Source organism: Ursus maritimus, unplaced genomic scaffold (assembly GCF_017311325.1).
Source record: "Ursus maritimus isolate PB19 unplaced genomic scaffold, ASM1731132v1 scaffold_9, whole genome shotgun sequence".
Lineage (NCBI taxonomy): Eukaryota > Metazoa > Chordata > Mammalia > Carnivora > Ursidae > Ursus > Ursus maritimus.
The window spans coordinates 70,351,642-70,373,398 of NW_024427107.1; the positions used below are offsets into that span (position 1 = coordinate 70,351,642).

Consider the following 21,757-nt stretch of genomic DNA (forward strand, 5'->3'; position numbering starts at 1 on the left):
TAAAGTAAAAATTAACTAATGAGATCTGATTTTGTTGTTGTTTAGTTTTTATTTCACCATCATAAACTTAACTCTGCCATCCAGCTAAGACTTGGAGGGAAGTAAGAAAAAACATGGAACCCAGAGAATGGCAGCAAGAGCACAAAGATTACAGGATATTTCAAGCAGATGGGGGTGATGGGACGCTCTCCTGAGCTACAGAAGGAACAGTCTGGTAGTTAAGATAAAACATAAGTCAAGTTTGTTAGATTTGTCCGCAGTCAGCAACGGTGATCTTCTTGCTGGTCTTGCCATTCCTGGACCCAGAGCGCTCCATGGATTCCACAATATTCCTGCCCTCATTCGCCTTGCCAAAGACCACCTGCTTGTCATCCAACCACTTAGGCTTGGCAGTGCAGATGAAAACCCGGGAACCATTTGTGTGCGGTCCAGCCTTTGCCACGGACAAGATGCCAGGACCCCTATATTTCAGAATGAAGTTCTCATCATCAGCTTTCTCCCCATAGACAGACTTGCAGTCCGTGCCATTACGGTGTGTGATGTAACCACCCTGGCACAGAAATCCCAGAATAATCCTGCGAAAGCCCGATCCTTTATAACCAAGTCCTTTCTCCCCAGGGCTCAGAGCATGAAAGTTTGCTGCTGCCTTGGGAACTTCGCCTGCAAACAGCTCAAAGGGAAATGTGGTCTGAGGGCTCACCATCCATGGGGATGTCAAAGAACTCAGCGGGGTTGGGTTGACTATGGCGGGGCGGTACAGGTGGCTCTGGGCCAGCAGCATCTGCAAAGCCAAGATCTGGTTTTTTAAACTCTTGCTTCTGAATGGAAGAAAATGCAAAGAATAAAATAAAGGAATTTGGAAAAGTCCAACATGGATTTCAAATCTCGCTCTCCGAACATCCCAAAGCTGCTCTTCTTGGAAGGGAGTCTAAGCAATGTTGGAACTGCTTCGAGTGCCAACTAGTACGCCCTCAGCTTTGGCACGGACCGATCTTTGGTCTTGTCCACAGTGAGAATGAACCGTCTACATCTAGAGCACCTGGTTACGTGTCAAAAGGAAGAACTGTGGTCCAACTCCAGGTAGCCTCGGCATCAACAGTCCTGGGGATGCAGCCTGGGAGTCCTTTTTTTTTTTTTTTTCCCGCCCCCTTAAATAAGCTTCTCAAGGTATTCTTATTCACACTGAAGTTTGAAAAACACTGGCATGAAATCCTTGCTAAAGCATAGAGTAGAAGACACAACTGTTAGTTTCCCCAACTGGACTAGAATCTAATTTGGTTCAGTTTGGAGAAGAAAAGTCCCCCCCAAATGAAAAAAATACATAAAAAATCAAAGATGTTTTATCAAAAGTCTCCTCATCTCCAAACCTCTCCCGTCTCCTGCTTTTCATCTGAGTGGTGTTCTCTCTCTCTCTCTCCTGGTTACAAAATGTTCCAAATGCTTGCCGCGATTTTGAGCATATTCCCTGAGATCATATCTCTTCCAAGCTCCAGGGAGAAAGAGGAGGTCAGAAGTAAGTTCCAGAGGTGGGAGCTCGCCATGCAAGGACACAGCTCTCTGTAAGTCTGGCCTTGGCCTCCGTGCTATGAAACAACTCCTTCCTGGCTTGTTTGAGTCTTTCCCCACATACCTTCCATGCTCCCAGCTGGAATTAGTCTCTCCCTCCCCTAGACTGTCAAGCTCTTTTGTCTAGTGCGCTTCCTTTACTCCTGTCTGCCTTGAGATGAGTTGAAGCAAATGAAATGTCATTTGCACAGTGCTCTCCAAAGCATTTCACATACACAACCTCATCAATCTTCACAATCTACCCTTGCTGGGCACTGGAACGTTCTCTCCTTGTGTTTAGAAAAGACGCTGAGTCTCCAAAGGTTAAGTGACTTTCTTAAGGGTAGGAAATTAGTTACCATTAGAGGCAGCGCATCTTTATATAACAGTTTTTTTTACAGAAGGTGTAGTCTTATGCCTAGTTCATCAAACTACAAAATTTTTAAAATTAAGCAGCTATAGGTACCAGAAGCATTCTAGATACTTTGGGATATAAGAGTGTCAGCAGAGAGGTGCCTGGGTGGCTCACATGGCTAAGCATCTGACTCTTGATTTTGGCTAGGGTTGTGATCTCAGGGTCATGGGATCAAGCCCCACATCAGGCTCCATGCTCAGTAGGCAGTCTGCTTTAGATTCTCTATCTCCCTCTCACCATGCCCCTCCCCCTGTTTGCTCACATGCCCTTTTTTTCTTTCTCAAATCTCTCTAAAATAAATAAATAAATAAATAAATAAATAAATACATCTTAAAAATAATTAGTCTTATTAGATAGTAAATCATTTCACAAATAACTTTCACCCTTGCTATGGCCTGAGTGTTTAGGTCCCCCTTAAATTCATATGCTGAAATCCTAATGCCCAACGTGGGGTTATTAGGAGGTAGAACCTTCAAGAAGGGATTAAATCATGAATTTAGGGGCCTCATGAATAAAATTTGTTCCCTTATAAAAAGGGGCCCAGAGAGCTCCCTTCCCCTTCTGCCACATGAGGGCACAATGAGAAGTCTACAATCAGAAAAGAGCCCTCACCCAACCATGCTGGCACTCCGATCTGGGACTTCCATCCTCCAGAACAATGTCTATTGTTTATAAGCCATCTAGTGTGTGGTATTTTGTGATAGCAGCCCAGACAGACTAAGACAACCTTGTATTATAGTTGTTCTTTTCTCCCTCAAATGTTTTTTTTTTTTTTAAAGATTTTATTTATTTATGTGACAGAGAGACAGCCAGCGAGAGAGGGAACACAAGCAGGGGGAGCAGGAGAGGAAGAAGCAGGCTCCCAGCCGAGGAGCCTGATGTGGGACTTGATCCCGGAATGCCAGGATCACGCCCTGAGCCGAAGGCAGACGCTTTAACGACTGCGCTACCCAGGCGCCCCTCCCTCAAATGTTTTAAGTTTCCATGTATTAAATACTACACGAAGAACTACACATACTTGAAAAAAAAATCATAGTACAGCACAATAAAGTAACTGCCATCGAGAATGTGGGTGCAGAGGAGAGACTGACCCGTATATCAGCCAGAGAGTATGTTACATGGTGGTTAAGAGCTCGTTCACTGGACACAGACTTCTTGAATTTGTTTCTTGTCTTTACCACTTAATATCTCTGGGATCTTGGGCAAGAACTTCAATGTATTACTCCTTGAAAACTAAATCAGTATGTAAAGGACTTAAATCCCAGAACAAAGTGTTCAATAAATATCAGTAATAACAACAATGATAATAAACAATTCAATGTTACAATTATTACTTAAGTTTAAGTCTTTGGCGACACTTGGGAAGGTAATAACCATTGTCTCTTATTAGAGTTTTCTTCCCCACACTCTTTTCTTTTCCATCTGGAGCTCTTATGACATAACTCTTAGACTTTTTGGTATTGTCTCACCAGTCCTAAGGTTCTATTTCTTTTTCAATCATTTTCATTCTCTGTTGTTCAAACTGGATAATTTTTACTGATCTATCATCAAGTTTACTGACTTTTTCCTCTGCCATCTCTATTTTGCTACTGAGCCCATTCAGGAAAAGTGTTATTTTTCAGTTCTCCATTTTCCAGTTGATCCTTTGTTATAACTTCCATTTATCTAGTGATATGTTCATCTTCCTTCCTTCCTTCCTTCCTTCCTTCCTTCCTTCCTTCCTTCCTTCCTTCCTTCCTTCCTTTCCTTTTTGTAGGCTCCATGGAGCCCAACAAAGGGCTTGAACTCGGGACTCTGAGATCAAGACCTGAGCTGAGATCAAGAGTCAGACCCTTAAGCAACTGAGCGACCCAACCGCCCCACTTTCTTTTATTTCAAAAGTGTTTACCCTTACTTTCCAGTGCATGGTTAAATTAATTGCTTTAAAGCCTTTGTCTATAATAATTCCAACATCTCTATCATCTCAGGGTTAATATCTGTTGATGACTTTTTTTTTCTTACAAGATATTATGGTTTCCTCATTCTTCGTGTTTATAATTTTGGATAATATCTTGGGCATTTTAAATATTGCAAGGTTCTGAGCCTTATTTAAATCCTATAGAGAATTTTGTTTGTTCGTTTCAGCAGGGAATTATCCTAGGTTAAGGCCACAAATTCCTACTGGTCTTCTCTCTGGGTGGTGGTTCAATGTAGGCTTAATTTGCAAGGCCTTTGGAGGCTCACAAAAATCTGTCCTGTGTGTGTATCACGTGGTGTCTAATCTGGGACCTGGATGGGGATTGACCCCATAGTTCAATTCTCAAAGACTTTCGTATGAAATTTTGGACCAAGCTTCATGAATGCACAGCTTGAAGGTGAGACCAAGAGTCCTTAGACTTTATGGGACCCCTTTACTTCCTTTTGGTGATTTTCCTGATAATTCTCTCTCCCAACATCCATCCCATCCATCCATTCAGCCCACTCCACCCCTACCTTTGTTTTCTGTCTAAGAAATGATACTGTAGGTCCCCAGCTCTGCCATGTACTTCCTGAAACTGAGTCTACAGCAGGAGCTAAAGAGCCGGGGTATATGGAATAAGAAGGAACCCCCCCCCCCTTAGTGCCACAGTTTTCTGGTCAGTACAGCTTCTTTTCCCTTAGAGGTATAGGTATCTGCCTGGCATGGCTGCCAGTCTTCCCACTACTATTGGCCATGACATTGCCTGGAGACTGGGGTGGGAGAGAAGGAAAAACAAGACAAAACCAAAAGCAGGGGACTCTACTATTCTCTCTGACCCACAGGAACCTTCTTTCCTGCTCCTTGGACCGGAAAGAAAAGGTGTTTTTATTTTGTTCATTTAAAAAACCTTGTTATGGGTTGAACCATACCCCCACCCTCAATTCCTATGTCAAAGTCCTAACCTTCACACCACAGAACAGGAGTTTATTTGAAAATAGGCTCATTGCAGATGTAATTAGTTCAGCTAAGATAAGGCCACACTGGAGTAGGGTGGTCTGCCAATCCAACATGATGGTGTCCTCATATAAAGGGAAGCTTGGACATCAGTACATATAAAGGGAAGAGGATGTGAAAAGACAGCCATCCAGAAGCTAAAGAGAGGCTTGAAAGAAGCCCTTCCCTCACAGCCCTCAGAGGGAACCCACACTGCTGCCTCCTTGATCTTTAACTTCTATCCTCCAGAATGTGAGATAATAAATATGGATTTTTTTTTTCCAGCGCCCAGTTTGTGGTACTGGGTTCTGGCAGCTCTAGCCAACTAATACAGAGCTCATATCTGGTGTATACTTACGAGTTTTTAGGCTGTCTTTGAATCCAGGCTAAGAAATACCGGAGGAGGAAAAAGAGGAAAGTCATCACTGGTTTGGTGTTATTTCGAGTTCTGGTTTCCTTCCCCAATCTGCCTGTTACCACTTTTATTTTATTTTTATAAATATTCTTCAGATAGCTACTCTGTGCATTCTGTCCAGGGTTTTTCATTGCATGGAGTGGGAGAGACAGGACGAAGTGTGCTTACTCAATCTTGGCCAGAACCAAAACTAACAGTTTTGAGTTTGCTGCTTCCCTCTTCTTGCTTAGATTTTACAGGGTTGATTTGAGGAAAAGGATCTTATGTTATTCCATCATCTTGTCAAGATGTTGAAACAAGGAGCTCTCGATCTTCTTTTCTTCTAAGACTAATTTCCTCCAGACTCAGTTTAGAGATGTTAACATCTTTTGGGTTGCAATTTAAATTTCTGAGTTAATTCTGCTCATTATTTTTCAGGGCTGAGGGCCTTTTGGACTTCAGGGCAAAAAAAAAAAAAAAAAAAAAAAAGTAAATTATCTCTCTTCACCTTTAATGATGAAGAAATGGGTACCCAGTGGCAAGACATTCTTAGGAAACCTATTTCTGATTCATCTCCAATTCAATTTAATAGACATTTGTTGTTCTTCCTTCCTTCCTTCCTTCCTTCCTTCCTTCCTTCCTTCCTCCTCTTTCTTTTTTAAATTTAGAAACAACACTAAAAGGATAAATTAGCCAGGATTCTTTCCCTCAAGAAATTCAGGCAAACTACATCTCAGAGCCTTGATGTCCTCAATTTATAGAATAGGAATAATTATACTCAGCATACAGATGTTGTATGCATATTTAGGAAAAAAAAGAGAAAAAATCTTATAAACATAGTGTTATGCAAATGAAGGGTTATGATTTTTTTTTGCCCTAAATGTGCCTTCTCTCAAGGTTTAATAGGAGCCTGAAAAATAGGATGTTGGGTTTTACTGAATAAAACTATGTTTATTTCCTCCAAATCACTTCAGATTTTGTTCCCACCTCTTCTCAACCTAATATTTCAAGGCAAAAACAATCCTGATATTTTTAGTCTGGAATTTTACAGCAGCCTCTGCTGGCCCTTGCCCTTTTTAGAGACATCCCAAGCATCATTAAGTCTTTTCTGAAAGAACAAGTACCAGATATTGCACACGATCTTCCATCAACAGACACCCCAGGTCTTATAAAACAGGAGAATATGTCATATTCAGATTTAAGAGAAAAATGTGAGGTTTGAAAGCACGTAACCCCTTATGTTGATATATAACTTGCCTTGGCTCTCGAAGCTACCCTCATCTCTAATATCTTTATTTTCCCCATTTCTCAACCTGTCAAAATAGGACTCATTTCTTCAACAAATAATTTTGAGCCATATTGTCTTGGTTTGGGAGTGAACAAGGTAGGGAAGCTTCATGTTTTCAAGGGGCTTGCGTTCTGGTGGCAGAGGGTAGAAAGAAGGAAGGGAGGGAGGGAGGGAAGGAGGAAGTAGAGAGGGGGAGAGAGCAGGATGTATCAGATAATGATAAATGTTGGGAAGAGGATCACAACATAGCGAGATAATAGAGAACAATGAAGTGTCAGGGAAAGGCCTCTGAAACACGTTAAGGTCAAGAGCAAGAGCATTCCAGGCAAAGGAAACAGCTATTTCAAAGGCCTTAAGGTACTATTGGCTCAACTGAGTTATTTACAATGGGTGGGGGACTGGAATGGTGATGACAGGGGGGGGGGAGGGGGATAAGTTGAGGTCATAGGGGTGGTCCCAAACCAGACACAGAAGCTTTGCAAGTCAATGCCAGCAGCAGTTCGGATTGCATTCCAGGTGTGATGGAAGCATCAGTGGTTTTTAAGCTGGGAGTAATAAGTTCTGATTTACTTTAAACATTTTTCACTCTGTCAGTTATGTACTCGTCCTTCAGGACCAATTTGAAATGTTTCTTCCATCAAACATTCTTCCCTCAAATCCCCAGGCAAACTCGGTCCTTCCTTCATCTTGGGCTTGAGTTGACATTATATAGTCATTCGGATTTTGGTGACTAATCCAACTTAGTTGAACCTGACTGTTTCCCTTCTATAAATATAAGGATGGTGTATAATACATAAGTACACAGTAATGGCTGTGGCCATTAGTAGGCTCTTAGTAGGTTCTGGTGTACTGCAAGTCCTTAGCACTTTGCACCTACAACTTAGCGTTTATTTTATCTTAAATTCTAGCTGATCATTTGTATGTTTGGTTCATCCCAATGACAGGCTTTTTTTAAGACAGATATTTATTACATTGGTACCCCCTTCACCCAGTAGAATTATAAGAATGTCATGAAATGGCAGATTGCTGTGTGTTCACCGAAGTCCATTTCATTCCTCATCCTGTGTAGACAGCTAAACAAAATCTCCCAACCTCCAGTTAAGTATGGCCATGTGACTGAATTCTAATCACCTGGATTGGAAGTGACATACATGGTTTGCAATCTTTGCCCTTAAAAGCCTCCCACGGGTGATTCTTCCTGTCCCCTTTCTTGTTTGCTGGCAGAGTGAAGAATTATGAGGCACTGGGGAAGGCTGGGTAGAAAGAAGCCAGGGACCCTGGATCAATGTAAGTCCTACCCTGCGGAGGGAAAAATAAATCTTACTTTGATAAGCTCTTGGGATGCCCGAGTTTCTCTTGCACTGCGAGTGTTACTCTAACTAGTGTAACGTACCATTGTATGTGTGGAATTTGTGTTGCATATACTTTGTCTCCTTTACTCTTTTCTGTTATGAAGGATGCAAGGCAAGGCAATCGAATTTTCCCCATTTTTGTGGACGAAGACTCTGGGGAAGGCTGTGATTTTCCCTGATGGTTAAGGTGAGAACCAAGCCTTGAGCTCATTATTCCACCTTAGGAAAGACAAATGAGCAAATCGAATAGGTGGTGAAGAATGGATTAGAAAGAAGTAGGGGCATCTGGGTGGCTCAGTCAGTTAATCAGTTAAGCATCTGACTCTTGGTTTCAGCTCAGGTCATGATGTCATGGGTTCTGCGATAGAGGCCCACATCGGCTCCATGCTCAGCGTGGAGTCTGCTTGAAAGATTCTTTCTCTCTGTCTCTCCCCCATTCATGTTGTCTCTCTCTCTCTCAAATAAATAAATAAATCTTAAAAAATAAAATAGTAAAGCCAGATTCTGAGAGACCAATAAGAGACAATCTTAATAATAAGGGTGCAAAGAGATGAGACTCTGACAATGAAAGGAAAGGAGGGAAGGAGGGAAGGAGGGAAGGAGGGAGGGAGGGAAGGAGGGAGGGAGGGAAGGAGGGTGGTGAGAAGTGGATGGGAGTCCCAGAGCCCTATGCTGTGCACCATGCCCTGCTACAATGTCACCTCGTCATTGAAGTCCCCACTTTATAATGTTGGGAAACCAAACGACTTACTCCAAATTAATAAAGCACATGAGAATTCAAGGTCAATGGGATTCTATCTGAGCAGGGGGTGTGGTTAAGGAAAAAACGGGTGATGTGAGAGATCCTTGGAAGGGATGGGAGAAATTCAGTCATTACTGTTATTTTAAAAAGTGTAAGTCGTGACACATAGAACAAAATTTGATTGTTTTTTGACATATTTCAAGACTCAACATGTGAGGAGAATAAATGCTTTGGGGTCTTCTCTTGACTTTCAGCTTTCAGATGGCAACTGACTGGGACATGGCTTTCAAGTTCTTATTTCTAGCCTAGGCTTTCTCCTAGAGCTTACATCATATATCTATTTGCCAAAACCTGAGTCTTGTTAAACTGCTCCCTCTCTCAATTTAATCTATCACCAGTCCCTGTAGAATTGGCCTCTTAAACATCTCTTGAAATGACTTCTCACTTTAATTTTAAAATGGATTCTAGCTATCACTCCTTGCTGCAGTTACTTCCAATTTTTCACTAAAAATATCTATGAAAATGCATTTAAAAAAAGATAAAACTTGTCAACAGCATCAAATTTTAAAACTGTTAAAAATTACTGGAATCCAAATCACTTTCAACAAATTACCAGAGATTAAAATAATAGAAAAACACTTTTTTTAAACAAGTCCCTGTATAGTCAATAGAAACACATCAAATTTACCCTTCTACAAAAAATAGGAGAAAATTCTTTAGTTTATCGTCTGTGGCTCTGAAATGTAAAGTTTAAACCAATGAAAAAAAGGAGCTCTCTCTTTTATGTAGAATATTCTATTAAAAGCAGTCACCATGAAGCTACCATTCCCATCATTTCCAGTCGGTTCTTCTTCGTCTGCAGTTAGCTCTCCCTAGCATAGGTGGCACATGTCACATTTGTTTGTGGTGAATAACCAGATCTGAGGTAAATTATGGGCTCCAGGAGGGCAGGGGTTATGTCTATTGTGTTCATCTGGGTGTTTTCAATACGTAACAGAGAGCCTAGGGGACAGCGATGTGCTCGACATTGCTTTGCTCTTGGACTACACCCATCCCCTCACTCATTAAAAACAAAAAACCCCACCAAAAACAACTACAGCTAAAAACCAAAAAGACAATTGGCAGTGATATGTAGTATTTGGAAGATGAAGCACTTCAAGTAAAAACTCATGGGTGGGAACAGAAAAAGGGACTTGTTAGCAGGGTTATTCTGTGATTTTTGTCCCCACCGTAGTCCATTGGTTCAAAGGACAATGAACCAGATAGTGGGCATAGGAAAAACTGCAGTCTCTGTCGAGCAGACCTGCAGGTGGCTTTAGAGGTGCCTAATCTCCTTTTTTTTTTTTGAGAATGACATTTAACCATCACCCAAATGAACAGTGCCTGGAAACTAGGGCTGGCAAACACTTAGCGTATAGATACACAGCACGGCAACACAGTATAGATAAATCTCATTGCACTTGAAAGTGAATAAAGTGGAAAATAAACATGAAATGTACTGCAGAACAAGTGAAAAAAAATACTTCGTACACCCAGGATATCTTCATATATACACACACACACACACACACACACACACACACACACATATATATATATATATATTTTTTTTTTTTACAACAACTGGAGGAAAGTGTTAGGAAACTAAATGCTTTGATGGACTGCAGGAAGTGACGGCCTCTGTAAAGCAGGAGCAGAAAAGCTTAAGCAGAGAGCCAGTAGACATACAAAGACAGCAGACTGGGAAGACAAGAGAGCCGAGACAGGGAAGGGCTGCAGAGAAACCAGCAATTCAACAGCAGAGCTAAAATCCCTATTGGAGATAGTGAAGGGACAAAGCGATGGTAACAAAATGTGGGAGGCAAACTTGAGCAGTTCTACCGAAATGCAAGGGAAAGATGATTATTATTAGAGAAAAAAATAACAGCTACAGGGGAGAAAGAACACAGAAAACAATACTGTGGGGATACTTAATGTTACTTTTAAAGATTTATTTATTTATTTATTTTGAGAGAGAGAGAGAGAGGGAGAGAGAGGGAGTGGGGGGAGGGAGACAGTGCGGGGAGGGACAGGGGAAGAGAATCTGAAGCAGACTCTGTGCTGAGAGTGGAGCCTGATGCAGGGCTCGATCCCAAGACACTGAGATCATGACCTGAGCCAAAATCAACAATTGGACACTTAACCAACTGAGCCACCCAGGCTCCCCTCTAATGTTAGTTTCAATAGTAAGCCTTTTCGATTTTCACCTCATAGTGAAATTTTTTTATTTAAATTCAATTTAGTTAACATACAGTATATTATTAGTTTTGGAGGTAGAATTTAGTGATTCCCCAGTACTCACTACCTGAGGTGCCCTCCTTAGTGCCCCTTACCCAGTTACCCCATCCCCCCACTCACCTCCCAAAATCCAGCAACCCTCAGTTAGTTTCCTAGAGTTAAGGTTTGCTTCCCTCTTTTTATCTTATTTTATTTTTCCTTCTTTCCCCTTTGTGCATCTGTTTTGTTTCTAAATTCCACATATGAGTGAAATCATATTGTATTTGTCTTTCTCCGACTGACTTATTTCACTTAGCATAATACCCTCTACTTCCATCCACATTCTTGCAAATGGCAAGATTTTATTCTTTTTGATGCTTGAGTAATATTCCATTGTGTGTATATGTGTGTGTGTGTATATATGATATGTCATATATGTATATATGATATCCCCTCTTTTTTTATCCATTCAGCTGTTGATGGACGTCTGGGTTCTTTCCATATTTGGCTATTGTGGACATTGTTGTAAACATTGGGGTGCAGGTGCCCCTTCAAACCACTATGTTTGTATCCTTTGGATAAATACTTAGTAGTGCAATTGCTGGGTCATAGATAGTTCTATTTTCAATTTTTTGAGGAACCTCCATACTGTTTTCAAGATGGACATTGTGACACAGAGAAATAGGTCAACCTGCTAAAGTTAACCAGGAAGTGGGGGCACCTGGGTGGCGCAGTCGTTAAGCATCTGCCTTCGGCTCAGGGTGTGATCCCGGCGTTCTGTGATCGAGTCCCACATCAGGCTCCTCCGCTGGGAGCCTGCTTCTTCTTCTCCCACTCCCCCTGCTTGTATTCCCTCTCTCTGTCAAATAAATAAATAAAATCTTAAAAAAAAATAAAGTTAACCAGGAAGTGGAAATGGTGAGATTCAAATATCTCGATCTACAGCTGCTGGACTGGAAGGCGAGGATGACGATGAAGATGTTGATGATGGAGATGAGAAGAGTACCCCCACCATCACTGTAAGAGCATCAGATACTTGCCAAGTGCCAGACACTAGTCTAAGAAGGTTACATTCAATTATTTTCACAAAAATACTAGCATTGTCCTTTGTTTTACAGATGAGGAAATGGAGGCTTAGAGAGGTTTGGTGAATGTGGGGCATAATTAAGAACGCTCCATCAAACTGCTTGCTTCTTTGACATCAACCTCCAGTAGCCCTCACGCTTGGTCCTCTGTGTGGGCTGCCCTCCCTTTGCCGGTGCTCTCTTTGGCTGATTAACCTTCAGACCTATTTTTAATTAATTAATTAATTACCAATTTTTAAATGCAGCTCAGGCATCACCTGCGTCTGAGTTTTCCCTCCACCCTCCCACTCCCAGCCCCCATCTGATTAGACGCCACTACTCTGGATCCCATCGACCACCTGAGCCTACCTTCCTCCTTGCATTCCGCCCTTGGTTGTATCTTTGTCTGTTTCTACGTCTCCCAGTGTTCCGTGAAATCCTTGAGGAGGAAGATAGGCGCTGTTCAGCTGTGCATGCCAACTACTTTTCACACTGTTTGAGACATCCTGGGTTTTCCCAGCTCTAACAATTCTCCGAGAGGTGAGCTGAGGGACTGGAAATCATGCATAATTAAAGTAGGACTGAAGACTATATTATATTTAAATGTATAAAAGTTCAATTGTGGTAGAAGGGACTTCTGAGGCCAAATCAACCTGTGTTCCTCTGTAGAGAAACTGTTTTGTTCTTTCCTTCCTAAGTGGTTGAAGGACATTTTTCTTAATTATATTTGGAAATTAAAAAGAATCAGGACAAGTTGTGTTATGGGATTAGTGTCCTTTTATTAATATCGCCTGGTGGGTACTTTTCATGTGCAAGCCTTGTATTTTTCTTTAAACTGGGGAAGTTCTTTATCATTATTATTATTTTATCATTAAAGTTATTAACTTTCTTCTGTCTTTCGTGTAATTTGTGTTCTACTGTGAATTCCATCTTGGTTTTATTTCTGGATTTGAATTTGGGCACAATTTGTAGACTCGTTCTCTCTTTCAGTCCAAACTAACGTTTACTAATTCCATTTTTCTTTTACTCTGATGAATGTGCTTTTCACCTCCTTTAGTCTTTCCTGAAATGAAATTATTTCCTTTTTATGACCGAAAGCTCTTATTTTAAAGATTTAAAGATCTCTTGACTCTTTTTTAAAAAAGATTTATTTATTTATTTATTTTAAAGAGAAAGAGAGAGAAAGTGTGAGTGGGGGGAGGGGCAGAGGGAGTGGGAGAGAGAGAAAATCGTCAAGGAGACTCCCTGCCAAGCATGGAGCCTGCTCTGGGGCTCCATCCCAGGACCCTGTGATCGCTGGGCCAAGACTAAGAGTCAGATGCTTAACCAACTGAGCCACCCAGGCACCTCTTAGGTCCTTGACTCTTGAAAAGATTAATTTAAGGATGTGAAATGTTCCTCCTTTTCCTCCTTATTATCCATTTTCAGAATCTTTTGGACTATGGTATTTTTCCTCACGTCCCTGATTTTTCTTTGTCTCCTTCTCTGCCGCTGAGGGCTGTATATTTTCCATGAAGAGAATGCTAGAGGGCTTCTCTCAGATCATGTGGGTCCCTGTTTGCAATTCCTAAGCATCTCATTTCTTGAAATGTGGCAAAGTATTGGTCATGTTGACACTTTCTTCAATCCAATCTAGCTTTTTCTTTATCTTGTAAATGCTCAACGTTTTTGGTATGTGGACATTACTATTGATGAAATTCTACTAAAAATAAAGGTTGTCTTACTTTATTTTTTAAATTTTCATTTTTTTAAAAAAGATTTTATTTATTTCACAGAGGGAGACACAGCGAGAGAGGGAACACAAGCAGGGGGAGTGGGAGAGGGAGAAGCAGGCTTCCCGCTGAGCAGGGAGCCCAATGAGGGGCTCGATCCCAGGACCCTGGGATCATGACCCGAGCCGAAGGCAGACGCTTAACTGACTGAGCCACCCAGGTGCCCCATGGTTGTCTTACTTTAAATTTTATTGGTCATTGTACTGTAATTCTGGAAGTCTTTTCTATCCTGCTTACACAGAAAAATTTCATATTACTTTTAAAAGCAAATTTAAAAATGCTAACCAACTTATTTATAATTTTCTTTATTCTTACAACTTTACAAAGAACATATGTGGTTCATATAATCAGGAAAAAAGTAATGAAAGCTATAATATTCAGTTATATTATTGATAAGGTATCTGTAGGTAATCACCTCACATATGTAAAAAAATGATTAATGCAGATGTAACATTGTATGAATTTCAGGTGTATAACATGTTAATTTGATATATTTATGTACTGTAAAATGATGACCACAAGTAAGCATTAATTAACTAATTAATTACTATTAATTTACTAATAGAAGTCATATACCTGCATTATCAGGGACATGGCTGGGGTGCAGAGGGAAGCCTTGGGGGTCTCCCGCTTCTGCTGAAGGCACCCCTTCTCAAGAAACTGGTGAATGTGCTCTTGTTATTTGTTCTTCCAATGGTCTATGTGGGCTTATTTCTTTTATTGCAGTTCTTTTTTTTTTTTTTTTTAAATAAAAGCCAGGAGTGTGTTCGTGAGAGAAGGCTCTCAGACATTTTAAAATATTTCCTGAACTGTATTCAGGAATCACTACAGTCCCCCCATTGCCTTGGAGCAGACACATGTGTTCCCACTCTTTTTCCTCTAGACAAATTATATTCCATGATGCCTCTTGGTCCTTCAACAAATAGCTCCCTCCCAGGTCTCCCTGGAGTCCTTGAGCTGCCTTCAGGCATGTCTCAATATAAATTTTATAGTTAATATGGGTTGTTAAGCTGGAAATCCACCACTTATATGACTGGGTTTTAATTTGATGAAACTTATTGTGGGCATGTCTATTGTTCTGCGCATTCCTGATTCTTGGAAAGCCTGAAGTTCAAAGTCTTGCACCAGTATTGCATTGTGACTCACAGAGGACTCCGAGTGACTTTGGGGAAAAGTAGCCCTTAACTGCTTCACTTCCACACAGTGTGGTATCGTTATAGGGGCTTGACATTCTCCATGTGTACCCTGCATCCACTAAGCTCATGGGGACTCAAATGAGCTCAGTTTTGAGACAGTCTTAGGTATATGAGCCTTTTAAAAAATCAAAAAACCAGGACTGAAAGCTTTGGGATTATACATAGCTTTGATTTAGGGGTGGCTCATTTGGTTAAGTGGCTGCCTCTGGCTCAGGTCATGACCTTGGGGTCCTGGGATCAAGCCCTACATCGGGTTCCATGCCCACCAGGGAGTCTGCTCCTCTCTTCCCTTACCCCCCTCCAGTGCTTTTACTCTCTATCAAATAAATAAACAAAATCTTTGAAAAAATAAACAGTTTTGATTTCTTTGTGAAAGGTTAATCCATATAATATCAATATTAGTAATAATTCTAATATTGATACCAACATCAGCTCTCAGATGTTAAATACCTATTGCTCTTTACAAGGAGATTTACCTATAGTATCACATTTACTCTTTACTGTATCTTCATGAATTAGTAATTATGATCCTTGGGGTGCCTGGGTGGCACAGCGGTTTAGCATCTGCCTTTGGCTCAGGGCGTGATCCCGGCGTTATGGGATCGAGCCCCACATCAGGCTCCTCTGCTGTGAGCCTGCTTCTTCCTCTCCCACTCCCCCTGCTTGTGTTCCCTCTCTCGCTGGCTGTCTCTATCTCTGTCAAATAAATAAATAAAATCTTAAAAAAAAAAAAAGTAATTATGATCCTTACTTAACGAAAGAGGGATCTGGGACTCCTGAGTGGCTCATTCAATTAAGCATCCAACTCTTGGTTTCAGCTTAGGTCATGATCTCATGGGTCGTGGGATGAAGCCCCATGTCAGGCTCCTTGCTGAGCAGGGAGTCTGCTTGAGGATTCTCTCTCCCTCTGCCTCTGCCTCACCCCCCACTTGAGTGAGTGCTCTCTCTCAAATAAATAAATAAATAAATAAATAAATAAATAAATAAATCTTTAAAAAAAGAGGGATTTGAGTAATTGAAGAGGTCAAGTGGCTTGCCACAGGTAACATAAATGTGGTAAAAACTTCTCTGTTTCTTTCCATATCCTGTTACTTTCCATCACTCTACATTAATGCTGGCAGATGTGTTCCCAGATATTGGTGAAGTTGTACTCACATCATCAAGAAGTCTTAATTTAGAAATATGTATTCACTGGCAGCAGACTCTAGCTCTGGCTATAGGTATGAAGATGGAAAAAATCCAGGTCCCATGTATGAGGGAAGCAAAGTAGGCTGAGGATTGGAAAGTAGAATGCTAGACAGAAAACTGAGGCAGAAATCCAATTGAATGAACAGGAAGTGAATTCAAGGAATGAGAATTTGTCCAGTCCAGGTAAGGAATGAGGGAATGTCCAGAGCTGAACCCAGCACAAGAACATTGGAATGATTGGTCAGTAAGGCTGGGTCTACAGTCAAAGGAACTTCCTTGGTTGGCATAGCTCAGGAAGTGGTTACTGGATGGGCCAGCAGAAGTCCCTACCATTTCATGCATCTCTTCTCTCCCAGGTCCACAAAGCAGCTTAATGAAGAACCTTAGCAGTCTAGATGGCCCGCTCACCTCTCAAAGGTCAGTAGGGTCAGGTTATCCTCACTAATTGTCTTTGCTGGCTCTTCATCTTTGATCCATAGGAAGCTGCCTTCCTTCGTTTCACCAGGACAGATTTAGTTCGAAGATTCGCACATCTCTTGGCTTCAACAGTGAAAGAAACACTTTCCGGAATGTTTTAATTTTCCTTTCACAGCGGAAACCAGACCAAGTGGAATAAAGTGAAAACAGGCACAACAAAGCAAACTTTCCTCATCCTCCAGGGAGATGGGGCTGGCTCAAAACACTTCTAGTTGTAATCTTAACCGAGAATTCTTTCAGTTAGGTGAAATATAGATGAGCCAGCCATTCCACTTCACTGGGGCAACCTCAAGGGGAAAACTAAGTCCAAGGATAGAAGTTTCTTCGTTCAACATAAAAGAAAGCCTTACATAAGTCAGAGTTGCCCAGAGATGGAATGATCTATATCGAGAGGGGACCCATACATCAAAAAAGACATGTTGCTGGTCATAGTCTAACAAAGGCCAGATAAGCATTTATGCTGGAGATGGGTCTCTGATACCATGTGGGAGATTGGATTAGAGTTTTTAAGTTCCTGTATCAGTTAGCAATAGCTGTGTAACAAACCATCTCAAAACTCAATGGCTTGAAGCTTTAAGTATGTATTATTGGTCACATTGTCTGGGGGACAGCCGAATGGTGCAGGGGCTTTGCTGACCTGGACTGAGCACTACCATATATTTGGGAGTGATTGGCTATAGTCTGGTTGAGGATATCACTGGCTGGGACAAATTGGTGCTCATTCATGAGGTCTTTAATATTCTAGTGGGCTAGCTCAGATTTGTTTAGGTAGTGTTGGTAGGGATGCAAGAGAACAAGAAATTCATGGCCTGGGGCGCCTGGGTGGCTCAGTCGTTAAGCGTCTGCTTCGCCTCGGGGTGTGATCCCAGGGTCCTGGGATAGAGCCCTGCATCAGGCTCCCTGCTCTGCTGCGAGCCTGCTTCTTCCTCTCCCACTCCCCCTGCTTGTGTTCCCTCTCTCACTGGCTGTCTCTCTCTCTGTCGAATAAATAAATAAAATCTTTAGGAAAAAAAAAAAGGAACTCATGGCCTCTTGGGTCCTATTCCTAAAACTGAGATTTTATTGCATCTCATTGAACAAGATAAGACACAAGGCCAGTCAAGATTTGAGGGGTGGGAAAATGACTGCCTCTTGGATAAGAGGAACTGCAGACTCTTACTGCAAGGGTGTGGATGGTGGAAAAGTGAAAAATGCTGGCCACTTCTTATAATTGGCCACATTCTTCCTCCCATCCCAGAGAGTCTGTGATTCCACTAGGCTCGTGGGCTTATCTTATTCCTTTACAAAAGTATGTTGTGACTTTTATTTATTTTTCTTCTATTAATATGTAATCTGTTTAGACCTGAAGGATTTATGGTTCCTAATCATGGCAACCTAGAGAGATTGGCTATTGCTCCTTGAATAATTTCTAAATATAGGTGAAATGTTGTCCTGTCTTCTGTTTATAGAATTCTTAAGGCAATAGTCAAAATAGCAACGGCCACCACACCACCACCACCACAACCCAATAACGTTAGGATTTTCACCATTATATTCAGAGCTTATAAAAACATGACTATATGTGACCTACACATCTAACTTTGGAGGCAGGTAGAGTGTCTGTTTAAAGGAAATTGGACTCAAAGAGCTTAAAGAACTTGCCCAAGGTCACCCAATTCATTATTCCCAAGATCAGTGTCTTGGACTCTTTCACATTTCTTAGGTTTTTTTTTCCTGGGAGGATGTTAGCTTTTAAACAGGAATACTTCTTTTTTTTTTTTTTATAATTTTAATTTTGTTTAAACAGGAACACTTCTTGCCTCATACCATCAGGAGATCATTTTTAAGTACTAAGAAATCAGGTTCTTTTTTACATCCCCCAGTTCATGTTCCCCTCCATAATAAGTCATCTACTCCTCAAGGAAGGAGAGTGAGGTTCTTACAAATAAGATTATGGCATTAGTTCTCCACTCTGCCTCCCTGCCTTACATTTAATGTTTACCCCACCTTACATTATGTTGTCTTTTATTTACATTTAACACATTTCTATAATACTTAATCTTCAGTGAGTACCCACTCTGGGCCTCACACAATTGTAGGCCATCAAATAATACATCATAACAGCTCCAGGACATGGTGTTGGAATATTGTGAACAATAAGGCTAAGTGGTGTTAAATGACTTACGAGATAACATAGTTTTGGGGGATGAACCCAGAATTTGGACCTAAGTTTGACTCCAAATTTTATAATCTTTCTACTGCATACAAACCTTTCTTATTGTCCAATTTCCTGAAATAGATAATAAAATTCTGCATTTTGGTGGTATTTTGTTATTCCTGTCATTTATAACTTCACTTCTTCCTTAAAAGTTTGGCAACAGCTACTAGTCAATTTAAGAGGTCCTGTTTCTATATGTAGGGATACTGGAGACCAGAATGGACAATTGACTTGCTCAAAGTTACAGTTTTTTGGTGCTGGAGATGGGACTGAAAATCAGATCTGTCTTGAATTCTGAAGTGGTTTTTCCTTCAAATATCTTTCAGGGTCATCTGATAGTAGGACCTCTGTCTTCTCTCTGTATGTTCACTTAAAGTTTTTAGTCTCCATCTAAAAAATTTTTATTGGGCAGTTGGCACCTGGCTGGCTCAGTCGGCTAAGCACCTGACTCTTGATTTTGGCTCAGGTCATGATCTCAGAGTAGTGAGATGGAGCCCTGTGTCAGGCTCTGTCCTGAGTGTAGAGCCTGTTTAAAATTCTTTCTCCCTTTCGCTCTGCCCCTCCTCCCACTCCTGCTCTCCCTCTCTCTCCCCGTCCCCCAAAAAAACTTATTGGGAAAAAAACCCCCACAAAACCCTTGTATTGTGCTAATTAGGTGATATATATCTCTTCTTTATACTTGTCTGTAGGTGAGATCTTTCTTGTAAGTCCAGAGGGCATTTTCAATGGAATAATATATGTGTTTCTTCACCCTCCTGGAAGAAGACCAGAGAGAGCAGTTAAAGCCTGTTCCCCTGGGAAGCATTGCCAGGAGGAATGGAAGAACAGTAAATATTAATGAGGTTGTGTTAGATATTTACCATTCTCCTCCAACAGTCTTATTGATGTAGCATAAAGCCCAGTACGGTCGGTAAATGAGAATTAATGTATCAATTTTCATGAATCTGGGCAAGTTTATGATAAATAGAAATTAGATTGGAGAATTTCTCCAACTATAAATCAAGATCTTGTACACATAGGCATGTCTGGAGAGGGGTGTGGATGCTGGACATACAGAGACTTCTCAATCCATGTATTAAACCAGGTACACGGATGAGGGCCCTCTACCTGCCTCCTCCTTCCAGTTACAGGTGGAAAATGAAGGCATCTAGGAAGATGCTCAGACTTCCCCTGAAGTGGTCCTCAAACTTTAGCACCTGTACAGTTCTTGGTACTCAGACTGCTTCCTACCCCAGAATTTCTCATTCAATAGATCTGCTATGGGGCTGAGAATCTGCTGTTTTTAAACTTTCTGACAAGTGTCCAGATGATGTGGGCGATCCACAGACTGCACTGGGAACTGGTGCTCTAGAAGGAAAACCTGCCGTGGGCACTGGCAATAAAGTAACACGGACAACAGCTGATGTTTATGAAGCCCTTGCCATGTGCCCGGTGCTGTTCTAGAGTCTTATATGAAATACTTCATTTAGGGGCACCTGGGTGGCTCAGTCAGTTAAGCATCTGCCTTCAGCTCAGATCATGGTCCTGGGGTCCTGAGACTGAACCCCACACTGTTGGGCTCCTTACTCAGTGGGAGAGTCTGCTTCTCCCTCTGTCCCTCCCCCTCCCCCTGCTTATGCTCTCATGCTCTCACTCTCTCTCAAATAAATAAAAATAAAATCTTTTAAAAAAGAAGTACTTTATTTAAGCTTCCTAGCAGTGTATGAACAGAGAGATTAACTTTATCTCCAGTTCGCACATGAATTTAAATTTATGTCTCCAAGGTCACGCAGCTAATAGGAGTAGGAGCTGTGATTTGAACCCAGGAAGAGCAGCTCCAGAGACCAGAACACTGTGCTTATCCTCTCTGAGCTTCAAGTGCCCCATCTGTGAAATGGAACTTGGAGTCTTAGATGAGCTCAGAGGAATTGCTAGTGTCTTCCTCTCATTTCTATCTCACCTCCAGCTTTACCCTTTACTGATAGTAGTTTTTGGTAGGTCATTTTGAGTTTTTGAGTTTCCGGACTTTATATGTGCTTTGAATCAACTCATATAATCTGCGAAGTGGAAGGATCAAACCTGTTCCAAGCCTCCGGATTTATTTGAAATCCTTCTAAATAAGAGGTGTAAAAGTGTTTTGAGGAGCACCCAGGTGGCTCAGTTGGTTAAGTGTCTGCCTTCGGCTCAGGTCATGATCCTGGGGTCCTAGGATCGAGCCCCATGTTGGGCTCCAGGCTCAGTGGGGAATCTGCTTCTCTCTCTCTCACCTCCGCTCGTGCTCTTGCTCTTTCAAATAAATAAACAAAATCTTTTTAGAAAGTGCTTTGAAATGTAAGAACAGGTAAAAAGCAATGTTGTATCATCTTTGCTATCATTGATTCCTCCTCGTGATTCTCACAAATGTTCCGAAAGTTACCTGAGAAGGCACTGCTGTTTATAAAGTTATAGAACTCCATTGCTATAACAATCATTGTGATTTGCATGTTAAGTTTCTCTGGAATTTTGATCCAGCATGTGGACCAAAGTGTTCTGATGCAGAAGTCAAAGAACCTTGGCATTTAATGGGTGGTTAGCTGGTGATGATTATTTGCTGGCTCTCTACTAAGAATCTCATCTCATTTGTCATCTCTTTTAAACTTCACCAGGGCTCTGTGGGATTGGATGTTATTTTGTGATCATTGGCGTTTGGAGAAGCTCAGTAATGAGCGAAGATCAGGTAGTAAATATGGTTGAGTCAGAAACGCACCAGGTTGGACTCCCAATCTTGACTTTGTAAGCAGCGCTTTCTGACTTAGTTTCTCTCAATTTGTATAAATCAAAGTCAAATAAAATTTCTTTTCCTTTTTCTTCCACTTAAAATGTTCTTTTTTTAAAAAAATTATTTATTTATTTGAGAAGAAGCTAGGGAGAGAGTAAGCAAGTATGAACAGGGAGAGGGGCAGAGGCAGAGGGAGAGAGAG

The 21,757-nt window shown here is 41.2% G+C and overlaps 1 protein-coding gene across 1 annotated transcript in view; it reads right to left on the reverse strand.

Moving 5' to 3' along the window:
• Positions 1–219: 219 nt before the first annotated feature.
• The window catches only part of LOC103661705 (peptidyl-prolyl cis-trans isomerase A-like), a 37,328-nt gene continuing 15,790 nt past the window's right edge, over positions 220–21,757 (reverse strand). The window contains 2 exon segments of the mRNA XM_040625600.1: positions 220–676; positions 678–818. Coding sequence (XP_040481534.1) covers positions 245–676; positions 678–818 — 573 coding nt within the window. The 3' untranslated portion in view covers positions 220–244.